This window comes from Hippocampus bargibanti, linkage group LG20 (assembly GCF_051943395.1).
Source record: "Hippocampus bargibanti isolate YZ-2025 linkage group LG20, ASM5194339v1, whole genome shotgun sequence".
NCBI lineage: Eukaryota > Metazoa > Chordata > Actinopteri > Syngnathiformes > Syngnathidae > Hippocampus > Hippocampus bargibanti.
In genome coordinates this window covers 4710785-4732097 of record NC_142753.1, presented here as the reverse complement: position 1 = coordinate 4732097, position 21313 = coordinate 4710785, and the positions used below count along the sequence as shown (strand labels likewise).

Sequence of the window (21313 nt, the reverse complement as noted above, 5' to 3'; positions counted from 1 at the left end):
AAATCCCTTGCACAAAATATTTCAGTTCACCCATATGCTTTTTGATTAAAAAAAATACAATCCCTTCCAGAAAACATTTAAGTTCTACCACGTGTTTCGATTAAATAAAAAACCTTGCACAAAACTATTCAATTAAAAAAAAAATCAGTTAAAAAATATATCCCTTCCACAAAACGTTTTTGATCTACCATATAATGTGTTTTAATTAAAATAAAAAAAAATCCCTTGCACAAAACATTTCAGTTCAACCATTTGCGTTTTGATTGAAAAAATGCAAAAAAATAAAATCCCTTCCAGAAAATATTTCAGTTCTACCACAACATGCGTGTTGATTTAAAAAAAATACAAAAAAAAAATACAAATCCCTTCCAGAAAACACTTCAGTCGTACCACATGTGTTTTGATTAAATTAAAAATAAAAAAACCTTGCACAAAACTTTTCAGTAAAAAAAACAATTAAAAATATCCCTTATACGAAACATTTTTGATCTACCATATAATGTGTTTTAATTAGAATTTAAAAAATCCCTTGTACAAAACAACTATATGCGTTTTGATTAAAGAAAAAATGCAAAAAAATGCCTTCCACGAAACATTTCAGTTCAACCATGTGTGTTTTGAAAATGTGACACAAATTGAAAATGAAAAATACAAAAATGTGCTCAATACATTTCAGTTAAAAAAAAAATCAGTTTAAAAATATTTTTTTAAATCCTTTCGATAAAACATTAGTTCTCCCATCTGATACATTTCAATTAAAATTAAAAAAAATCCTTGCACAAAAAAATTTCAGTGCTAACATAACATGTTCCAATTTTAAAAAATGAAAAAAAAAAAGAATAAAAAAGTCAAAGTCAAAGTCAAAGCTTTGTATCCCCACATTGCCTCTTGCAAAATTCTCTCTTGAGCTTTCAAAATGACTGCCCTAAAAAAAATTACACCCTCGATCCACGTACTTCCTCTATCACAGACATGTTTGTTTTGCCCACAACATCCTGGACCCATTTGAACAACAACAACAACAACAAACAGACATGGATTTGTATTCTCCAGGGTGCCGCTAAAACGCGGAGAAGCCAATAAGATCTGCTGCCACTTAGTCGACGGCCAATGCTTAGCGCTAAGTGCGCCCAGGACAAGTGTGATTGAGCACCATATCGATAAATATTGTTCTTTGCCGACCTCCATCGTTTGCATTCCTTCTTCTCAAGAAATGTGTAAGGTAGAATGTGCACTATGTGCCGCCGAATTAGACTTAACACCCCCCTCCTCCTCCCACCCGCAAAACAATCTATCTTTGTAATGTGTCGGTTACATAACACGCAGGCAGACAAGACTGACTATATTATTAGGCTCAGCTGGAAAATGGATAATAAGTTAAAGGACAACCGACGTCTGCGGACAAGTTGTGTCCATAATTTGTAAAATGGCTTCAAATGACTCCTATTGAGCATATTTTAAAAAGATTCCACCGCATATAGCTATATTTTACGTTTTAAGACTCACGCTGAATATTCAGGAAGTCTTGTTTTTGAGTTGGTGACGAGTCCGTACGTGACGTCACTAAAGGAACGCCCCACACCAAAAAAAAAAAAAAAACACACTGTAGCAGTCCGTCCATCACATCAATGTATTTTGCTGTATTGTTTGGTCTGAAAACCTTGTGTTGCACCCAAAAGCCGCCAGAAGAGGGTGTCCAAGCTCCATATAAGGAATTTATCAGCCTGTGAAGACGAAGGTGGCCACAGGAGGTCGCCATTTTGTGCCTCTTTTCTGGTGATCCGTTTCTCCCCAATGTTGCCTCAAAATGGCATGGAATAAATTATTTAATCGATTGCAAACATGTATGCTTTCCTCTTCAGAACTATTTGAATCATATTCATAACTGGAGGTGTAACAAGGAAGCATATTCTCCGAATCTGAAGCCATTGTTTTGATTCTCCAGAAATGCAAGACGTCTTGGCGTGACGTCACGAACTGGGGGCGGGACTTTCTGAAAATGCCCAATTCACAGCTCAATTTTTGGCAGATTTTGGACACGAAGTCATTTTTATTGGTGTTTTGCATTTGAATAAAAATATCATACTGCGTGTTTTGGGTATTTTAGATGCTATAAAAAGTTTTTCTGATGTCAGTTAAACAAAAAAGTGACGTCGGTTGTCCATTAATGATGTCAGCAAAAGTGCCCCCACGCTGACATCATAATGTTTTTTTGCTTTTCCACAAGGGGGCAGAATTTACATTTTTTCCATGTTAGCGCTTTGTTCCAGCTTCAGCTGTTGTTAAAGCGCTGTATAATTAAATATGCATGCATTGTATTTTGTACAACCGCCACCATTTCAAGCTCAGATAACTCCAGACTAATAGAACTTAGGAATTAACTCTTTTTTTCTGATAAAAGAAGAGAGTCTAAGGCTTCTTAATGCTGTGTTGGATGTTTATATTGTCCTAAATTGCTGTGTGTCCTGCAATTTGAGTCAAAATGACAAAAACCCTGGCACTGGAGTGGACACATCGTTTGGCAGTGAATGAGTTAAAGGACACTGCTGCCATACCCTCCATTTAAAGCTATTTGTTTTTAAATGTTTTTTTTTGAAACAGCAAGCTTTCATTTTGCGCAACTATATCTAATTTTTGCTGCTCTACGCCACCTGAACAAAAGCCACGCAGTTCCCAGAAACTACAAGAGGGGACAATGTGTCCTTGGCAGGGAAACACCGAGGCAGAAATCATGTGATGTCATAATCTTTGCTGAAAGCCCCCCACCACCCCATCTCTCATCCCCATCCACCACACGAGCCTAACGGTGGCGTATTAAGCTCTTTGCTATGACGACATTAAACTCCAATGCCTGAACGTGTCATGGCGGCCACGAGACGTTTTCGCAACCTCCCGCTCACAGCTCGTCGTCATCCGCCTGCTTGCAAACTTGCAAACATTCCATCTGTCATGCGCCTAGACAGGCATGACAAGTGACTATTTGTTCTGTTCGCGACAGCACCGACGTGATCTTGTGCTTCTGCCGCTCGGCTGTTGCAAACCCAGAAGTCACATGACGGGCCGCATCGATGGACGCAACACGTTACCACATCGCAATTACGTTGCGTTAAACTCTCAAGCCATAACATGAGTAGCGAGGTGTTGATGTTTGGATCTGAGACATCTGTGCAAAAATAGAAGCACTTGTGGTCATGTTATATGGTATTTAACAGCGTTAGCATAATAGCATAAAACAATTTCCAAAAATTGCCAGTGAGCCAAGGGTCAAAAACTAATTCTGGACAGTCAGTCGCAAAGAATGTTTCGTTGCGGTCTTCAGGTTTCGCTTATAGATACCACAAGATGGCAGCAAAGCCTGTTTTGTTCTTTCGACGCTGCTTCGGCGGTGAATAACGCTAATTCCTACGCTGTTTTCCATGTTCTAGTTTGGGCATATTTCAAAAGTGCGCTATTTTAACCAAAGTTTGGGTACACATGCGTATCCGTGTGAGTCACATATTTCTCAAAAATGTGTCATTTATTTTTATCGCCATACTAACCCATTGGGATATGCAAAAAATGTGTCCACTGCAGTGCCAGGGTTTTTGTCATTTTCACTTCACTTCACTTCAAATTGCAAGACCGAAAGAATCTTGAGTTTCAGGACTACATAAACATTCAATACAGCGTAAGAAACCTTACACTCTCTTCTTTCATCACATAAAAACAGTTTATTCCTAAATGATATGGGTCTGGAGTTATATGATCTTGAAATGAAGGCGGCTGTACAAAATACAATGCAATACATACATATTGGTTTATATAGCGCTATTACACCATCTGAAGCGTTAACAAAGCGCTAATATGGACAAAAGCCAAATGCTGCCCCCTTATGGAAGGGAAAAACAATGCTGGAGATCTGACCAGCACTTTAACTTTGCTAAATGGCGGGACATCGTATTTTACTGGGGACACCTCTTAGTTTCCATCACTTTTATGGGACTTAAATTTTAGTTACAGTAACATTACCGATAAACAACAGAGCATCATCAGGCTTTGGTGTCGTTTTCTAGTTTCATGACCTGACTTCTGGTCAAGTGATTTCATTTGAATAAAAGATTCGGAAAGTTGCACACGACTTCAACAAGCTTCGTTATCGTTGTCCAGAAATAGCTCCCGCTGATGTTCAGCATTAGTCATCTAGAATCTTTGTTCTCTAATCCGACCTTCCAGCCTGCCTTACGGGCACGTCTGCCGTGTCGCCTCCGAACGCCGACGGAGCGACACAACCGAAATACAGAAAGTCCGGCACGGTTACCTTAAAGCGGTGATCCAGGAAATGAGACGATCTCGGGAGTCAATGCGGACGGATGCGCTCCTGTGCAATGTTTATATCTCCGCTTGAGCCGCTACCGCCGCTGCTGCTGTTGCCATGGTTATTCATCCAGATCCTGCGTGTACTGCAGTCCCCCCCCCCCCCCCCGCTTTCCTTTTTATCGCTCTTCATCAATCTGCGTCTCTCCCATCCACATGGAGGAAGAGGAGGAGGAGGATGCGTCTGTGGCTTAATCCGACTTTGCCCTCGCCGTCAACGGCATCCAGTCCACTTGCAGAGGCGACCTTTACGGCTGCAGTATGAAAGCATGCAGACACGGCGGTGTGTGCGCGTCTATCAGTGTGTCCTGCTGCTGCACTCTCGCATCCAGACAGCCAACCAGCCAGCTGACATCAGAGCCAGCCCACTAAAAGCTGAAGTGAGCCTTCAAATGAGGAAGGAAGTAAAAAAAAATGGGGGTAGGGGGGGATAAATCGGGCGTTGATGCAACCTGTGAAATGCAACACGGTAGATTAGTTGCCACCCCCAAAAAAGGTATAGCGACAAGCCTTATAAGAAATTAAGAACAATAATAAAGAAAAAAAGTTGGCAGTTGGTTATTATTTACGGGTGCTGCGGTTCTTCGGACCGACATCTAGATCAAGCAAGATCAAGCTGGAATCCTCGGGTCATGAGTGTGCAAGTCATGGGGTCTGATAGAGAGAAGAAGGAAAAAAAAACACTTGTTATTGTTTATTTTTTTTCTGAATTCCAACCATTCAGAATCACAATCAGAAAGCCTTTAATCGTCTCACAAAGGGGAAATTTGCAATCTACAGCAGCATAATCGAAACGGGTGAGGAAGGGGAGTGAAAAGAGAAAAACAAAATATTCTATGAATAATATAAATACGATAAATAAACAAAATAATAGAACGGAAAGGGATTGAAAAAGGGTTAGGAGTTGCTGTTGCTGGGGGAGCTTTTACAACTGCTGCAGCTGCAACAAAGCACTTCACAGACTAGTCAACACAAAGCAAAATAATAAACACAACAGGAACATAACCACATAGACAGTTGGCCCAATCCTGTAATTGATCTTTTTAAAGTTGAGCATGAATACGTGGCAGGCGTTTTTACAGCTATTTGTCTGGCTATCTATTAGTTATGTATTAGCTAGCTAGCTATCTTTCTGTCTATTTGAGTTATTCTGGGTTAAGTGAACATTGGCGCGTGTGGCTGCCGCTGCTCACCTACAGAAAAACATCCTGTTATTGTAAAGTGACCTTGAGAGTTTTGAAAGGCGCTTATAAATGAAGTGTATTATTATTATTATTATTATTATTATTATTATTATTACAAGGTGAGTTTCATTTGGGCCCAACATGCATTCCTCTCTGGGAAATCGATGCCAACGGGCAGTTTATAAAAAAATAAAAAATACACGTCTCATCATGGCGCGCTGCTTCTTCATGGTTACAAGGGTAATTATTAAGAGAATCACACAGACCGCACGTATCATTAGGGGGCACCCAAGAGAGGCAGGAAAAAAAAAAAAAAAGCTTACACACATGTTGCCTGAAGCTCGAGCATCTTTTTAAGTGCGGTCATAAAACATTGACACCACCTCTGCCAGAACTCCTGGCCAATGGGAGACCATGAAACCATTTTTTATTTGGCTTCCGAAAACGCTTCAACAGCCCCTACGTGGCCGCTCGCTGCCACTCTGGCGTCAATATGCGCAGGTAGGACCCGGCGGAGTGGGTGGGGGATTCCATTCGACTTGAGCTCCAGCGTCCGTATTGCATCGCCGAGACTCCATCGCAGTGAAACATGGTCTTCTGCTACTTTGCTTTGACCAGGTAAATAACACGCGTCGGATAATGCCAAATGATGTAACGGTTGTTATGGGAGATAACTAGCTACATTTAAAAAACATTGAAGGGGGGTGAGTGTCATGATGTTAAATGGCCTACGATTGAAGAACATTTAAAATGCATGGAGCCACTTTTGAAATGCGATATTTTGCTTTTAGTCTTATTTGAAAAGTTATATTAGCATCAAAACGGGAAAGTGTGAGGTCAGAGACGCTTTTAAACCTTCTTGGGATCCAAATTACTTGTGAAACCAGACTTGATGCTAATTAATTTATATTCTGTGTTAACTCATTCATTCGGTCACTGCCAGATGATGTGCAAAAAGGTGCCAGGGTTTTTGTCATTTTAACTCAAATTCCAGGACCCACAGAATATTACATAAACATTAAATTCAGCTTAAGAAACCTTAGAATCTCTTCTTTCATTAGAAAAAAAAGAGTTAATTCCTAAGTTATATGGGTCTGGAGTTATCTGAGCTTGAAATGGAGGCGGCTGTACAAAATACAATGCAATACATACTGTACATATTGGATTGGATTGGATGTGCCATTATTCATCTCGCAGTGGAGAAATTTACATTTCACGGCAGCAAAGTTATGAAAGGAAGAGGAAAGGAAAGAAAGAAGTAGAAAAACAAAATACAGGAGCTGCTGGAAAGGCAGCCACTCTCGCGGCGCCATCTTGAAGTACAAAAAAAAAAAAAAAAACTAAATAAATAATATGACAACACAAAGACAGAGAGTCATTCATTCTTCAGCACTTGCTGTACCCTCTTTGTGACATGAAGCAGTTCTAGATGAAAGAAGAGAGGATCAAAGCATCCTTTTCAGCAGTGGATTAGGGACGTCATGGTGGAATGTGCACTACACGTCGACTACAAGCTAAATGTTGAAAGCATTGATTTATGTATAGTGCTTTAACAACAGCTGAATCTGCAACAAAGCGCTAACATGGACGAAAGGCAAATGCTGCCCCCTCGTGGAAGGGAAAAACATTGCCAAACGTCTGACCATCGGCAACCCCGCAAGAAAAACCAAAACCCGAACAAATTCGGGAATGGCAGTGAATAAGCTCATATTCTGCCCCAAATAATGTGATTTAACTTTTACCTTTCCCAGTGGTAAAGGTTTGGCTAACGTGCAGATCCACAGTTTCTCAATGAATTCAAAATTCTTGTTTCTGCGCAGAAGGCAGCCACGTGCGACGACGGCATGGACATATTTGCCTGTCTGCGCGGCCCTCCTGCTTTCTCCTGTACTTGGACGTAAGTCACCACGTCATGATATTTACAAAGCTTTTGCACTTGCTGCATTTCAATTAGATCACAGGCGAGAAATTTAGAGCCAGATTTGGACCATAACATCACATCTTGAGGCTCATGAAAGGAAATATGAGTGTCAATTGTTACTTGCTGATTGTAGTTTTTTTTTTTTTAGAAATCCCATGTAACAATTTGAACACCTAAATATTTGGTTGTCACTACTCTGATTACAAATTCCATTTGTTCTTAAATATTAAGTCTGTTGACATTTTTTAGGTAATGAAAATGCACCAAAAAAAAGCAGGCACTGATTGTATACATCATAAGAGAGATCATAATAGCCCCGTGCGAAAACAACTACGGGGCTCATAATGAAAAACGTTTGACCTTTGACCAACGCAAGTAAGACTACGTGGGTGTACCTAAAAAAGGTGGTCAGTGTATGTATCCGCCGCGCCCCCTTTATTGTAAACCACCATGCAAAGGGCCCTAAAAATAGCTTCCATGCTTTCGTGGTCTGCGTCGTGCAGAGCATTAAATCCGATTAAACATCCTCCTGCCACGGCGGCAACAACAACCTTGTCTGCACTTCTTTAGGGAAAGCCGCCAATGTAATATGACGGCAGGAAGCTGCAGATTGAGTGCCACGTCATTTATTCAATTATTAACTTATTCACTTATTTGTCCATCTATTTCTTTATGTATAATTTGTCAGTTTGTTTGTTTATTTATCCATTTATTCATCTATCAATTTATTTATTTATGTATTTTTATGTATTATTTATCTGTTTATTTATGTATCCATTTATTTATCTATTAATGTATTTATTTATCCATTTATTTATCAATGTATTATCGATGAATGTATCTACTTATTTATCTATTTATTCATTCATTTATTTATCCATTTATTTATATATTTATTTATCCCTTTATTCTTCTATAAATTCATTTATAGATTCATTTATTCATTATTTATCCATTTATTTATCCATTTATTCATCTATCAATTTAGTTATTTATTTATTATGTAACCATGTATTTATTTATCCATTTATGTATCGATCAATATGTTTATTTAATCATCCATTCATGTATTTATGTTAGTGAGTGAGTTATCCATTTATTTATCTATCAATGTATCTATTTAATTTGCCATTTATTTATACACTTATTTATTGATTAATTTATTTATCTATCAATGTATTTATTTAGTCGGTTGTGTGTCTTTTTCATTGTGGTCCACACTTAGAATAATGACTACTAGGTATGCCCGTGTCAAGCGACGGCAGGCAGTAAGTTTTAACAACTTGAGCGTGCAAGTTGTAGCAATTAAAAATATAAAATTAAAAGTCATTATAAATTCCATCTCACCGCTAAGTTTCACATCTCAGCATTTACGCCGGCTCGGTGAAGGGCTTCCAGATGCGTCTTTGGCTGACTCAGGTTGTTGACTGGGGTGACTTCAAATGACCGCTACCAAAGGGACTTGGTGGAGAAAAAAAAAAAAAACAATCAAGCTTGTGAACTCAATCAAGCATTATCTCACCCGCAAACATTCTTGCCTTGTGAAGCACAATTTTGCAAGTACTCAAGGGAATAAAAAGTACCTGATAGTTGACTTGTACGTGTTTACCCAACTCCCAACTCATCAACTGCGGAATTTGTCCCGTCAGAAGTGGACTTTAACCGACTGGATGGCGATACGGTCTGCCCACCTATGAGAAGCGGACAGGATGATCTTCCAGGTGAATAACTCTTTGTACATCATACATCAACGGTCGTCATATAGTCAAGACAATCCTTGTGAATAAGTTATATAGTCGGCCAAGTGAACTAATAGACCAACAGTGGCACCCAAGAACCCCCCCCCCCCCAAAAAAAAATGTATCCAGATTACTATTATAATGTACATCACCATTTTTTTCATCCCCCACAAAGTAATTGTCGACATTTCGGCCGCTTAGGTTTCGATTTGATCACCCAGTTCCAGCTGGATGTCATTCCTCTGAAAGGTGTCAGGAAGGTCGACGGCTCCACTCCTCTCCAGGTGGCCTACCGCCTGGACCGGGAGGCCAACTTCCAAATTCCAACCATGTAAGTTAAAAAAAAAATGTCGGTCCGGGTGCCCGCCCGTTGCAGGTGTTGCATTCTTACAGGTCGGTTACAGATGTCACTTGGCAAGGGGACATAATTGATCAGTGAAAACATGTCTGAACGTATTTGGCATGTAGCGGACCGTATAAAGTGTCAAACTCATTTTTGCCGCGGGCGGCGTTGTAGTTACGGTTTCCTCTCAGAGGGCCGTTATGAATTTGGGGAAGCCATTAGAATGTTTAATTCCCTCCACATATTACATAGACAATTCTTAACACGTATACTTGGTGGTGATTCATCTGTGCTGCATGCGCTCCTTTCAAACAAAAGTGGGATAAATAACGAGTGCTGACAACATCACTAGCTTCCTGTAAAAAAAGGAAAAAAACAATCACAAGTTCGTAATTAAAGGTTGGATTTGGCAGTGTGTCCGATTTTTTTTTTTTTGGGGGGGGGGAGGCGGCTTCAAGTCAGATGTGGTTTCCAACACCCAATGAATGAGGCTTAAAAATAAAAAAATCTAATAAGAACTCCTGACTAGCCTCAGAAGAAAAAGGTTTATTTCCTCATTTGGAGGATTTTTAAAATTATTATTTTTATTATTATTGTATTATTTTTTTTTTTATTTTGTATTTACATTTTTTTCGGGAAGTAGTGGCTTAATAATAATAATAATAATAATAATAATAATAATAATAATAATAATAATAACAGAAACATCCAAACAACAAACTGTTGTCAGTTTTCTCTTGACGTTATAAGTAGTACGTCATATGCGCCTTCCAATTGGGCGATTATCCCTTAACGCCACAAGGCTTAGAGTTTTTACCGTAAGGTCCCCGATTTCACCGCAGTGAATTAAAGAGTTTGTTCAGGCAGCACTTTACATAATCAAAGCCGCCACCCTTTAGCGGCATTGTCGCTGATCCTCCTGCAAGCCGTCTTGATCACAAGCTGTTACGTAACACCGTGGCTGCACTGTCACTGAATGCTAATACGCGTTTACTGCCTCGGCTGCCATTTTGACGCCTGTCCTCGCCATGGTGCTTGACAGGACACCCCCTTCCTCCTTCTCCTTCATCTACGGGGGCAAACGCAGCACATACTTGAGAGGTTCTAGCTTGAGGATAATACGAGAAAGAGCTCCGTTGGTTTTATTGGGCGACAGCAAACTGATTTTAGGGCCTCGCTCTTGTTGTTTACAAGATGATTAAACAAAAATTGAAAGAAGGACGTAGAAATGAATTCAGCACGTACTGTGAAACTAGCTCATTTAAAAAAGTAATAAATAGAGAGAGAGAGAGAGACAGAGAGAGAGAGAGAGAGAAAGGCAGACAGAGACCGAGAGAGACAGCGAAATAGACAGAAAGACAGAGATACAGAGATAGAGACAAACGAGAGACAGAGACAGACAGAGAGACAGGCAGAAAGGGAGACAGAGAGACAGAGAGAGACAAACGGAGAGACAGGGAGATGAATAAATAGATACATGAATAAACAAATAACCAAATGAATACATAAATAAATAAATGAACCTATAAAATAGTTATACGTTCACTTTGACATGACTTTGAATGAGGATGAAGAACTCAATATAAAAATGAAAATAAAAAAATCAAAATGTTCCTCAATATTGTGATTGCAATTTAACATTTTTTTTATTTGGCTTGATTTTACATTTTTTTCCAGGTCTCATCAGGGTCATAATTTGACTCCCAAAATTAATTTAACTTCCACTACAATGACTTAAATCATATGTTTTGTCACTGTTGCATGTAAACAAGATGGAGTCGGGAGGGCGGAACCACTATGTGATCCATTATTGATCCTGCTTTGTTTGGATGACCATTTCTAACGATGCACACTCAACACTTGATCAATTGGGCTGATTTTGAACCCCCGTTTCCATTGCTGGACCTAGGCTAAACTTTCCTCGCGGTTTCCCCGATGAGTATTCCTTCATGGTGACATTCCGCATGATCAAGAACACCGTGAGCAAAGTGTGGAACGTCTGGCAAATGGTGGACGAGGACGGCAGCAAGCAAGCCGGGATGAGGCTCAACGGAGACCAACAGTCCCTGGAGTACTTCCTGATCGGCCCCGACGGCAACCTGCAGACCGTCACCTTCTCGGGCCTGTCCGTGCTCTTTAACACCAAGTGGCATAAGGTGATGATCGGCGTGGAGCGAGACCAGGTCACGCTCTACGTGGACTGCCAGCCCGTGGACCGCAAGGCCATCAAGGGCAAGGGGCCCATTAATACTGAGGGGGACACTCTCATAGGAAGGCTGGACGCTGATTCTGAGGCCTCCGTGGTGGTAAGCAATTAGGAATGATGTTTTTCTGAACTCCAATTCGAGTATGAATCGCAGAATTAGTCGAAATCAACAGGACAGGGGGGAAAAAGAAGTTTGAATATTTTGCTATTGATTGATTGAAGGGGTTTACGAACTTTTCGCCTTACGAACATTAAATTTATGAAAATGTAACCTTGGCATACAAACTAGTTTTCAGGATACACACGGAGCGCCACAATGAGTGATGTGTCATTCGCGAACGAGCCCGTTCTAACAAGAAAATGGCAGCCGACTTGTTTTTGTCCTCTATTTAAAAGCTACGTGATTGGTCAAGAACGCAGAAGTGAGGGGAGGTTTACAGAAACACATAGCTGCAAAAATTCAATAGACAGAGAGAGAGTGTAAGCCGTTCCCCAAACAAAAAAATGGCAGCCGACTTGTTTTTGTCCTCTATTCCATGCCCCCAGTCTACGGTTAAAGCCACATGATTACATTACAATAGCACATTTATTATACTGTACAGGAAATAAGGTATATTTTGTGTAGTTATATGACTTATTTAGTAGAAAATCATGTTTTATGGGGACCTGGGAATGGATTATTCTCATTTTAATGGTTTCTTATGGGAAATTAATTTTTGGGATACACACTTTTTGCCTTACACACTCTGTCTGGGAACCAATTAAGTTCGTAAGCCAAGGTATCACTGTATCTCGTTTCAGTTTGAGCTCCAATGGATGCTGATTCACTGCGACCCAAAGAGAGCCCGCCGAGAGAGTTGCAACGAGCTGCCCGCCACCGAGGTACGTGGGGGCTAGGGGGGGCTCAGATGTGCCTTTGCGTCAGCAGCGGTTTGTGGTTTTCGCCAAAGCGAGCGACGACGTTGAGGAAACAAGACAGAGATGGAATTGCGCATGTGTAACCAACACGCTGATGGAGCGTGTCGACGAAGGCACAAATACAGTACATATATATACACACATACAGTATATACACCACATACATATACACACACTATATACACACACACACACTATATATATATATATATATTTTTTTTTTTATATATACAGTAAAGTCTCGTTATATCGATATCGGATATATCGATCGTCCCGGTTATATCGATACTATTTCTATGCATGCACGGAGAAAATTACATGCAAACAGGGTCGGATATATCGATAGTCCCGGTTATATCGATATTTTTCGGACTCCCTTGAATATCGATATAACGAGACTTTACTGTATATATATATATACACACACACACATATACAGTACATATACACACACACATACAGTATATACACTACATATATATACATATACACACTGCATATATACACACATATATACAGTACATATATACACACACATACAGTAAAGTCTCGTTATATCGACATTCAAGGGACCGCACGCATAACACTACATATATCCGATATCGATATAACGAGACTTTACTATATATATATATATATATATATACACACTGCATATATACACACACATATACAGTACATATATAGACCCACATACAGTATATACACACGCACGCACGCGCACACACACACACACACACACAGAAAAAAATACAAGTTACATTTTTTCTAATTATTTGCCTGCAAGCGTTTCAGACTTTTTGGATGCAAGTGTGCATGCTAGCCTGTGGGACGGCATGTTTGTGACTCCAACAATTTGGTGGCTTATCCAACAACATTTTTGGACCTCAGAAAAAGCATTGAGAAGATTTGTCATCAAGATGACACAGTAACTGTTGTCGATGTTGCGTGTTTGTTCATATGCATTCGCCTGATGAGCTGCAGGCTAACACGCCGTGGGGGCAAGGGGGCCGTTGTTTATCTGGGCAATGTTTGTATGACGGGCCCTGTGTTGAAATAAACGCATGATAACTCACTTCAGCAGGTGCGCTTCCGCCGGCTCTTATGGGAACGAGGGGGTGTGATGACTTTCACTAACTGCAATTTTTTTTTCCTGATTTCTCTGGCTCCTTCAGATGTTTGCCAATGCGGAGGTATTTATCTATCTACTTTTACTTTGTTATGCTCAAACTCGGGTTGAATGCTTTGGATTGCTTGACCGCCTCATTGCTTTGTTATAAATGCAATTCGGGAAGGCGACTCGATGCTTAATGAAAACATTTCGACATTTGCACACAACAGCTGATTGGAGATGTTCATTTTGGATATCATGATTTCTAATTTAAACAAGACTACAGGACAAATCTGCCATGTATTTACATACATGACCAAAGCCACTTGAATTACCGGTACTGACCTTTTGTTTTGTTAGCCTGACAGATCAGTCCCGGGTCCCCCGGGTGCAGCCGGCCCTGAAGGTCCTCGGGGTCCTGCAGGAGAAGACGGCAGAGATGGACGAGATGTAAGAATGTGAAATATAAACATGTCAGTCATATATAGAAATGTTTTATCAAATATCGATTGTTTTAACTCATCTCCAGGGTGTTCCGGGGTCTCCTGGCACGCCAGGTGCAACTGTAAGTAAATTCCCCTTTGAAATCTGGACCATGTGTTGATTTTTGTTGCAATTTTAAAATCAAGGTAAAGCGAGTCACTCCTGCAGACGTGAACCTTGGCCTTTTGACTGCTCGGCAAAACTAGTCAAGAATAATGACTGTTATTGTGGTTGGGAAAATTTGAAATGTTGGTTCGGATTTTTTTAGCATCGTGGCACCTGACATGCTTGATTTGCATTCGCGGGCCGAATAAAATGATGTGGCGGACCAGATTTGGCCCCCGGGTCTTGACTTTGACACCTGTGAGCAAGTTTGACAAGTTTACCATGATTGACCCTTGTTGGCAGGGCATCAAAGGTGAGCAGGGGGAAATTGGACTTCCTGGGCAGCGAGGCCTACCTGGTATTCCGGGACCTGCAGTAAGAAAACCCCTCAAATGATCACCTGGAGTTTTTATTTTATTCGTTTATTTTTTCATATCTGCTAAACCGCCGTTGTCATCTGTTTGTTAACTGCAGGGTTCTGCTGGCCCAATGGGTCCCAGAGGGCTCGTGGGCGAGAGAGTAAGGAACCAATTTGAAACTCTTGATCATGTTCCATCGATCAGATGGAACATCAACTCAACTTTACACTTTCCTGCCCTTCTTACTCCCCCACACCCTCCTGACGAATTATTAGGGTCTTCCAGGTTTTCCCGGGCCTGCAGGTCCTGCTGTGAGTGAACGAGATTTATTTTAACAACCAAATCAGGGCTCACCAACTCCAGTCTTCTAACCCGATTGAAAAGTTCAGCTCTGGAGAAGGCCACATATGAAACATGGACAATTGGGGTTCTCCGGGACTGGATTTGGTGACCCCTAATCCAAGTCCTCAAAGATGAAGTCATCAAATATCTTCTATATTAATATGCTTTTTTTTTTTTTTGTCCAGGGCGCAGCCATTGAAGGACCCTCCGTATGTATATACCCACTTTCCAATACGATCTTGTGCAACGAAGATCCCGCTATGTAACTCACTCTGCATCTGCTTCCGACAGGGATCACCAGGAAAACCGGGAATCCCGGGAGATGAAGGCAATATCGGGCCTGAGGTCAGAGAATGAAATGTTTGATCAGAATAAAAGTAGTCATTCTTTGAAACAATGTTATGAGTACCCTCCGGGGAAAAACACGACCGGTCAAAAGGTTTGGACGCATGTTAGTGACCAATCTCACTACAAAATGTGTCGTTTTGGTTCTCAAATTTTGATGACGTATCTTGCAGGGTCCACCAGGGCCAAAAGGGGCTAATGGAAACCCGGGACCTCCAGGTATTCCAGGACCTCCTGGTCCAGTGGTAAGAAAAACCTGACTGGGAGTCATTTGGTGTTGGTGGTTTCTTGGGTGTCAAAATCTGGACTCTGTTGGATTTATTAACACATCTTACGTACTTTTCTTCTTGGGGTTCAAGTTTGGGATATTTGATCGGTCTAAAATTCTCTTTGGACGTTTGGGATTTGTGTTTTAGGGGCCTCCTGGTGCCAGTGTTGAGGGGATTGGGGAATCTGTGAGTGTCTTTACTTTCACCCTATCATCGCATTTGGTGGTTGCATGGCAGTAAAATTGTTAGGGATCATCTCCTTGTTGAGGTTTTTATTAATTTAACACCCCACCTACCCCCATCGGGTGTATTTGGAATATATTTGTAGTGCCCTGCAGCCTGCCCTGCTGGACCCCAGGGACTAGCTGGGCTACCAGGCATGAAGGTGAGGAAAAGCTAACCAGGAAATACGTTTTCAATTCAAATGGTGAAAATATCATAAACGAATCATTGGATTGTCGCCTTCAGGGACACAAAGGTACGGCGGGTGAAAACGGCAAAGACGGTCTAGCCGGAGAAAAGGTGTCCCATCATCAACGTCGACTACAAATGTTATATTTTTGTGAGAATATGTGATTCGATTTGTTGATTGCACAGGGAGACGCTGGACCCGAAGGTCCTCGGGGGACGCCTGGTCGCATGGGAGATGACGTAAGACTATCAATGTGATCCTGTCTTGGATATCAAGTGATAACCGTTTGTCTCAGGGTCAAAGAGGACCCGTCGGATTACCTGGTACAAGCGGAGAAAAAGGAGACAGAGTAAGTAGAATTCACGACGCGGTAAAAATGTGCCCACTCCAGTGCCAGGATTTTTATCATTGTCACTCGAATTCCAGGAACCATAGAATATTGACTTTTCGGACGGCATAAATAATTCAATGCAGCGTAAGAAACCTTAGACTCTCTTCTTTCATCAGGAAAAAACAGTTAATTCCTCAGTAAGAGTTATCTTAGCTCAAAATGGGGGCGGCTGTACAAAAAGCAAATGCTGTCGCCTCATGGACGGGAAAATACATTGCCAGAGGTCTGACCAGCGCTTTATTTTGGTCATGTGCTTCTGTGACAGGGTCCTCCCGGTTTCAACGGCATGCCCGGACCCACCGGACCACCCGGGGCTCCCGTAAGCAAGCTTGTTTGACATTTAAACCAACGAACGTCTCCGGGGAAATGATCATGAAGGTGTTTCTGACCTCAGGGTGTGGAGGGATTGCGTGGACGTCAAGGTTTGGAGGGACCCAAGGGTGATGAAGTGAGGAAGATTTCAACAAGATGATTTTAAAATGCCATTTGATGATTTGACATGTGTGATGTATGTGTTGGTTAGGGGGCAATGGGGCCTCAAGGAGAGCAGGGGACTCATGGAGAAAAGGGAGACGTTGTAAGTTGGACTGATTGGTTTTCAAATGAATTTTCTGCATTTATTTTAAACAAAGCACTCACAATTGCGGCCTGTTTTTATTTTTATTTTTAGGGAGCGCCAGGCAAAGATGGCCTTGCTGGAATTTCTGGAGTTGATGGCGCCAAGGTGACTTTTCTGCTGACACCTAAAATGAATAACGTATTTTCCGGTGTATAAGGCGCACCTAAAATCCTTGATTTTCTTCAAAAGATGATCATCTGCCTTATACGCAGGTGTGCCGAATATTTGGCTAAATTGTATATATTTATATATTATATTTAGAAAACTTTTGTCATTCATTCAAAGTGCGCCTTATATATAGAAAACAATTTGCAAATACATCATTCATGTGGGTGCGCCTTATACTCGGGTGCGCCTTACACACCGGAAAATACGGTACTTGTTGCAATGTGTTAATAAGGTTTTTTTCTGTGTGACTTAAAACATGTCAACATATTCAACAGGGGGAGCCTGGTCCCGCCGGAGTAGTTGGTGTGAGAGGCGTTGTGGGTATTCCCGTAAGTCCCTTTCATATATGTTGCTTTAATAATTCCTGATTACACTAGCATTTTTATTACGTGCATACTAAATTTATTTAAAAAAACAGGGGTGTTCAAGAGGAGGATAAGGGGAAGTCAGCATTCTGAAACAAATACGATCTTTCTCCACGCTAGCATCCGATTCTATAAGTGGGAACATATTATTTTTGGCAAACAATTTAGGGTGATTTTTTTGTTCTCTTCAGGGGCTCCCTGGTAAACAGGGAATAGTTGGACCCTCTGGTGAAAAGGTATCTATCCATCCATCCATCCATCCAGTCTCTTGTTGAGTAATGAATGACGTGTCCGAAACAATAATTCCGAGATGTCAACATCTTTAGGGTGACACCGGTGCTGATGGGGCCACTGGGCCAATTGGGCTTCCCGGCAAAATGGTGAGATTCCTAAATGTGAATACTTTTTTTTAATTGTCATTTTTTGGGGGGTTGAAATTAACGTTATTATTTGGGTAACAGGGCGAGGCCGGAAAATCCGGAGAAGATGGCAAACCGGGAGATAAAGGGTCAACGGTGTGTGGATACTTATGACTGGAAGGGGTATGGAGGAATTGCCGTTACGATTGAATTGTTGCTTTTTTTTTGGTAATGCATTTTCAGGGCGAACCCGGGAAACAAGGGCCAGTGGGGCCCGCGGGTCCTCCTGGCAATCAGGTCAGACCATTTTTTAAAATCACTATCATCAGATTGACATTCCAATGACAAATGAACAGATTGCTTTTTATAATCGGTTCTCACAGGGTGAAAAGGGACAAAAAGGCGAGACTGGGGAAACGGGAATGAAAGGTCACACTGGATACAAGGGGGATCAGGTTTGTCATGATTTTTCAGAAAATGTCACTCAACAAATGATCATATTGATGAATATCCACATTTTAGGGGCAAATGGGACCAGAGGGACCAAAAGGAAGTTTGGTATGCTGACCGCTTTTTGGGACATATGAAGTCATGACTGCAATATATCCTCGCAATGTTCTTCTGTGATTAGGGTGATACGGGTCTTGCCGGTGATCCCGGAGTCAAGGGGGACCAGGTCTGTTTTGTACGGTGGCTGCAACATTTGATTTAGTTGGTTGGAAAGAAACTTGAAGCTTACCTTTTCTCATCTCCATCAGGGTCCACCCGGTATTCCTGGAATTCAAGGAGAGGTACGGACATTATTATAATGAGTATGAGCACCACACAAAAAAATAATTGTGGGAAATGTCAGAGTGGACTAGCACTGATTTCCACTTTCTTACACAGCACGGCGAAAAGGGCGTCAGAGGAGCAACCGGAGCAGAAGGTCGACCAGGTCAACCAGGCCACGAAGGTTTAACCGGTCCAATGGGAGCCAGAGGACTCGAGGGAGAGCCAGGATTACCCGGACCACCGGGTCCCAGAGGTCTTCCTGTAAGTGTTGCGCCTGATGAAGTTACCCTTAAAGGACAACCGACACCATTTTTTATGTCCTGACATCAGAAAAACGTTTTAAATCATGTAAAATACCCAAAAAATATCAGCCTGCATGGCTGATATTTTTAGTCAAATGTAAAATACCAATAAAAATGACTTAGTGTCCCAAAACTACCACAAAATGAGCTCGGAACTGGGCAGATTCAGAAAGTCCCGCCGCCTTGTTCTTGACATCACTATTGGTCACACACTGCCTTGCTCCAGAATCAAAACAATGGCTTCAGAGAGTTCAGATTCGAAGAAGATGCTTTCTTGTTACTCATTCAGTTATGAATATGATTCAAATAGTTCTGAAGAGGAAAGAATAAATTAGCGCCCAAAAAATGCACAAGATGGCGCACTAGCTCCGTTGGAAATGGGCTTATTTGTCCGCTGGGAATTTGTGTCAACTTACACCTTCTTTAATGGCTGCGACACACAACGATACACCATCACGTTATTTGTGTAGTTTTCCTTCTAATTTCGTGATCAACACGGTGTTTTCACATGAAAAAAAGTACCCAAAATGCGTTCCCTCCGTGACGTCACTTAGGGCATCGTCATCAACTCGAAAACAAGACTTCATGAATATCCAGCGCGAGTCTTAAAACGTAAAATATAGCTATATGCGGTGGAATCTGGTGGTAGAAGTCATTTGAAGTGATTTTACAAATTATGGACGCAACTTGTCCGCAGGTGTCGGTTGTCCTCCAAATATAAGATGTTGTCATTAATTGTTTTCAACTCACAGGGTCCAAGAGTGAGCGACGAGAGGCTTCGGGATTTGTGTTCGGCTATTGTCGAAGGTAGTATGCGTACTCGGACTTGACACCTGCTGGAACAAATTGACTTCGGCTTTTCCTTACCTACGCAGAACAATTAGCAGAATTCACAAAAGATTTTCTGAAGAGGCCTGCTGCCCTAGGAGCCCCTGGCATCCCGGGACTAGCGGGACCACCGGGCCCTGCTGGAGCTGACGGGGTGCCGGGACCACCGGGAGCGCAAGGGCCCATGGGTGCCAAAGGCCACCCGGGATACTTCGGAATCCCGGGTGCACCAGGCAAAAAAGGTTAAGATCTTAGAAATGATCAGCGATCGATAAATTATCCAGGCTCATCATCAAACAAACGGCTGCTTTCTGTAGGCGATCCTGGAGTGAAGGGAGATAGAGGAGATAAAGGTGAAGCCGGTGTGGGAATCAAAGGAAGCGCCGGACTCCCGGGTGTGCCAGGTAAAACAGCAATTGAGATGCGATAAAGAGCTGCTTAGACCTCTGATGATGTTTTTCCCTCCCACAAGGGGGCAGCATTTTCCTTTTGTACAGCCGCCCCCATTTCAAGCTCAGATAACTCTAGACTCACTTAGGAATTAACTCTTTTTTTTTCTGAGGAAAGAAGAGTGATTAAGGTTTGTTACGCTGCATTGAATGTTTATGTAGTGCTAAAACTCAATATTCTGTGGGTCCTCCAAATTTGAGTGAAAATGACAAAAACCCTGGCAGTGGAGTGGATGCATTTTTGCACATTGTCTGGCAGTGAATGAGTTAACAGTACACATTGCCAAATAAAATTATGCCAAACAAAAATATAAAATATTTAGGTGTTGCGGGTGCTCCTGGCATCGGCAAAGATGGCAAAGATGGAGAACGTGGAGACCAAGGAAGCCCCGGTGTCCCAGGAGCTACCGGACCAAAGGGTCCTTCCGGTCCGCCGGGTCTTTGTGACCCATCCACCTGCATAAACCGAAATCCAGCACCTCTCTTTATGTACAGCGGCAATAAATCGGGCGCTTACAAGAAAAAGTGAAGACATCACAGCGCTTATTTGGCTCACCCGGCTGGATCTTCGACTTTAAAGCGGCGATGTTTCTCAGCTGGGTCCACGAGTCTTAGTTTTGATCCTCTTGATAAGTCGACATTGGAGCTGCGGATGATAGCGACGCAAAGGGAATCGAGACAAGGCACACATTGTAGAAATTGTATAGATAGTTGGACTTCACTGAAGCTGAAGCGATGCTCCTCAGAATGAGCTTCTGACTTTAGCTAAAAAAAAAGTATGAACAAACTGTAAAATAGAAAAAAAAAATCTGATTTGTATTTTCTTTCTTTTTTTTCCAACAATAAAGCCACATGTTTTGGAAGTGTCGCTTACAGTACCTCACAATTCAAAATGCGTGTCCTTTTTGTGTCACAGCCGCCATCACATTGCCACAATTATGTAAAATGAATGCTTCCCTGTTTTGGAA

General features: G+C 41.6%; 2 protein-coding genes across 6 annotated transcripts in view; one reads left to right on the top strand and one right to left on the bottom strand.

Moving 5' to 3' along the window:
• Positions 1–19017, bottom strand: part of fam135b (family with sequence similarity 135 member B) — a 33728-nt gene extending 14711 nt beyond the window's left edge. For 2 of the 3 annotated variants that reach the window (XM_088986856.1, XM_088986858.1), the window contains exons 1-8: positions 18877–19017; positions 18732–18766; positions 15336–15404; positions 14121–14193; positions 9042–9149; positions 8806–8919; positions 4923–5007; positions 4298–4805 (exon numbers count right to left, since the gene is read on the bottom strand). The gene's annotated coding sequence lies outside the window, so the exon portion shown is untranslated. Of the gene's footprint in view, positions 1–4297; positions 5008–8805; positions 8920–9041; positions 9150–14120; positions 14194–15335; positions 15405–18731; positions 18767–18876 lie in introns of all 3 variants that reach the window. The other variant, XM_088986857.1, reaches the window with a different exon arrangement.
• Positions 5275–21223, top strand: col9a1c (collagen, type IX, alpha 1c). Of its 3 annotated transcripts, XM_088986859.1 has the most exons (38): positions 5275–6155; positions 7358–7434; positions 9108–9179; positions 9399–9528; positions 11450–11846; positions 12548–12628; positions 13840–13857; positions 14136–14225; positions 14305–14340; positions 14667–14738; positions 14838–14882; positions 14998–15033; positions 15250–15273; positions 15356–15409; positions 15583–15654; positions 15826–15864; positions 16007–16063; positions 16147–16200; positions 16276–16329; positions 16386–16439; positions 16747–16800; positions 16876–16929; positions 17005–17058; positions 17152–17205; positions 17544–17597; positions 17825–17869; positions 17960–18013; positions 18095–18148; positions 18236–18289; positions 18376–18447; positions 18515–18550; positions 18624–18668; positions 18751–18783; positions 18881–19027; positions 19821–19875; positions 19944–20138; positions 20214–20300; positions 20669–21223. In XM_088986859.1, the coding sequence occupies exons 1-38, from the start codon at positions 6127–6129 to the stop codon at positions 20872–20874; spliced, it is 2844 nt and encodes a 947-aa protein (XP_088842985.1). In that variant the 5' UTR covers positions 5275–6126; the 3' UTR covers positions 20875–21223. The 3 variants fall into 3 exon arrangements, with proteins under 3 accessions (XP_088842985.1, XP_088842986.1, XP_088842987.1); XM_088986860.1 differs by lacking the exon at positions 13840–13857; XM_088986861.1 differs by lacking the exon at positions 15826–15864.
• The last annotated feature ends 90 nt before the right edge of the window (positions 21224–21313 follow it).

Excerpts from the sequence above, each read along its gene's own strand:
- col9a1c (XM_088986859.1), top strand. The coding sequence starts at position 6,127 with ATGGTCTTCTGCTACTTTGCTTTGACCAG. Across the intron at positions 18,784-18,880 it reads TTCCTGGAATTCAAGGAGAG|CACGGCGAAAAGGGCGTCAG; the intron begins GTACGGACATTA and ends TTTCTTACACAG. Across the intron at positions 20,301-20,668 it reads CGGACTCCCGGGTGTGCCAG|GTGTTGCGGGTGCTCCTGGC; the intron begins GTAAAACAGCAA and ends TAAAATATTTAG.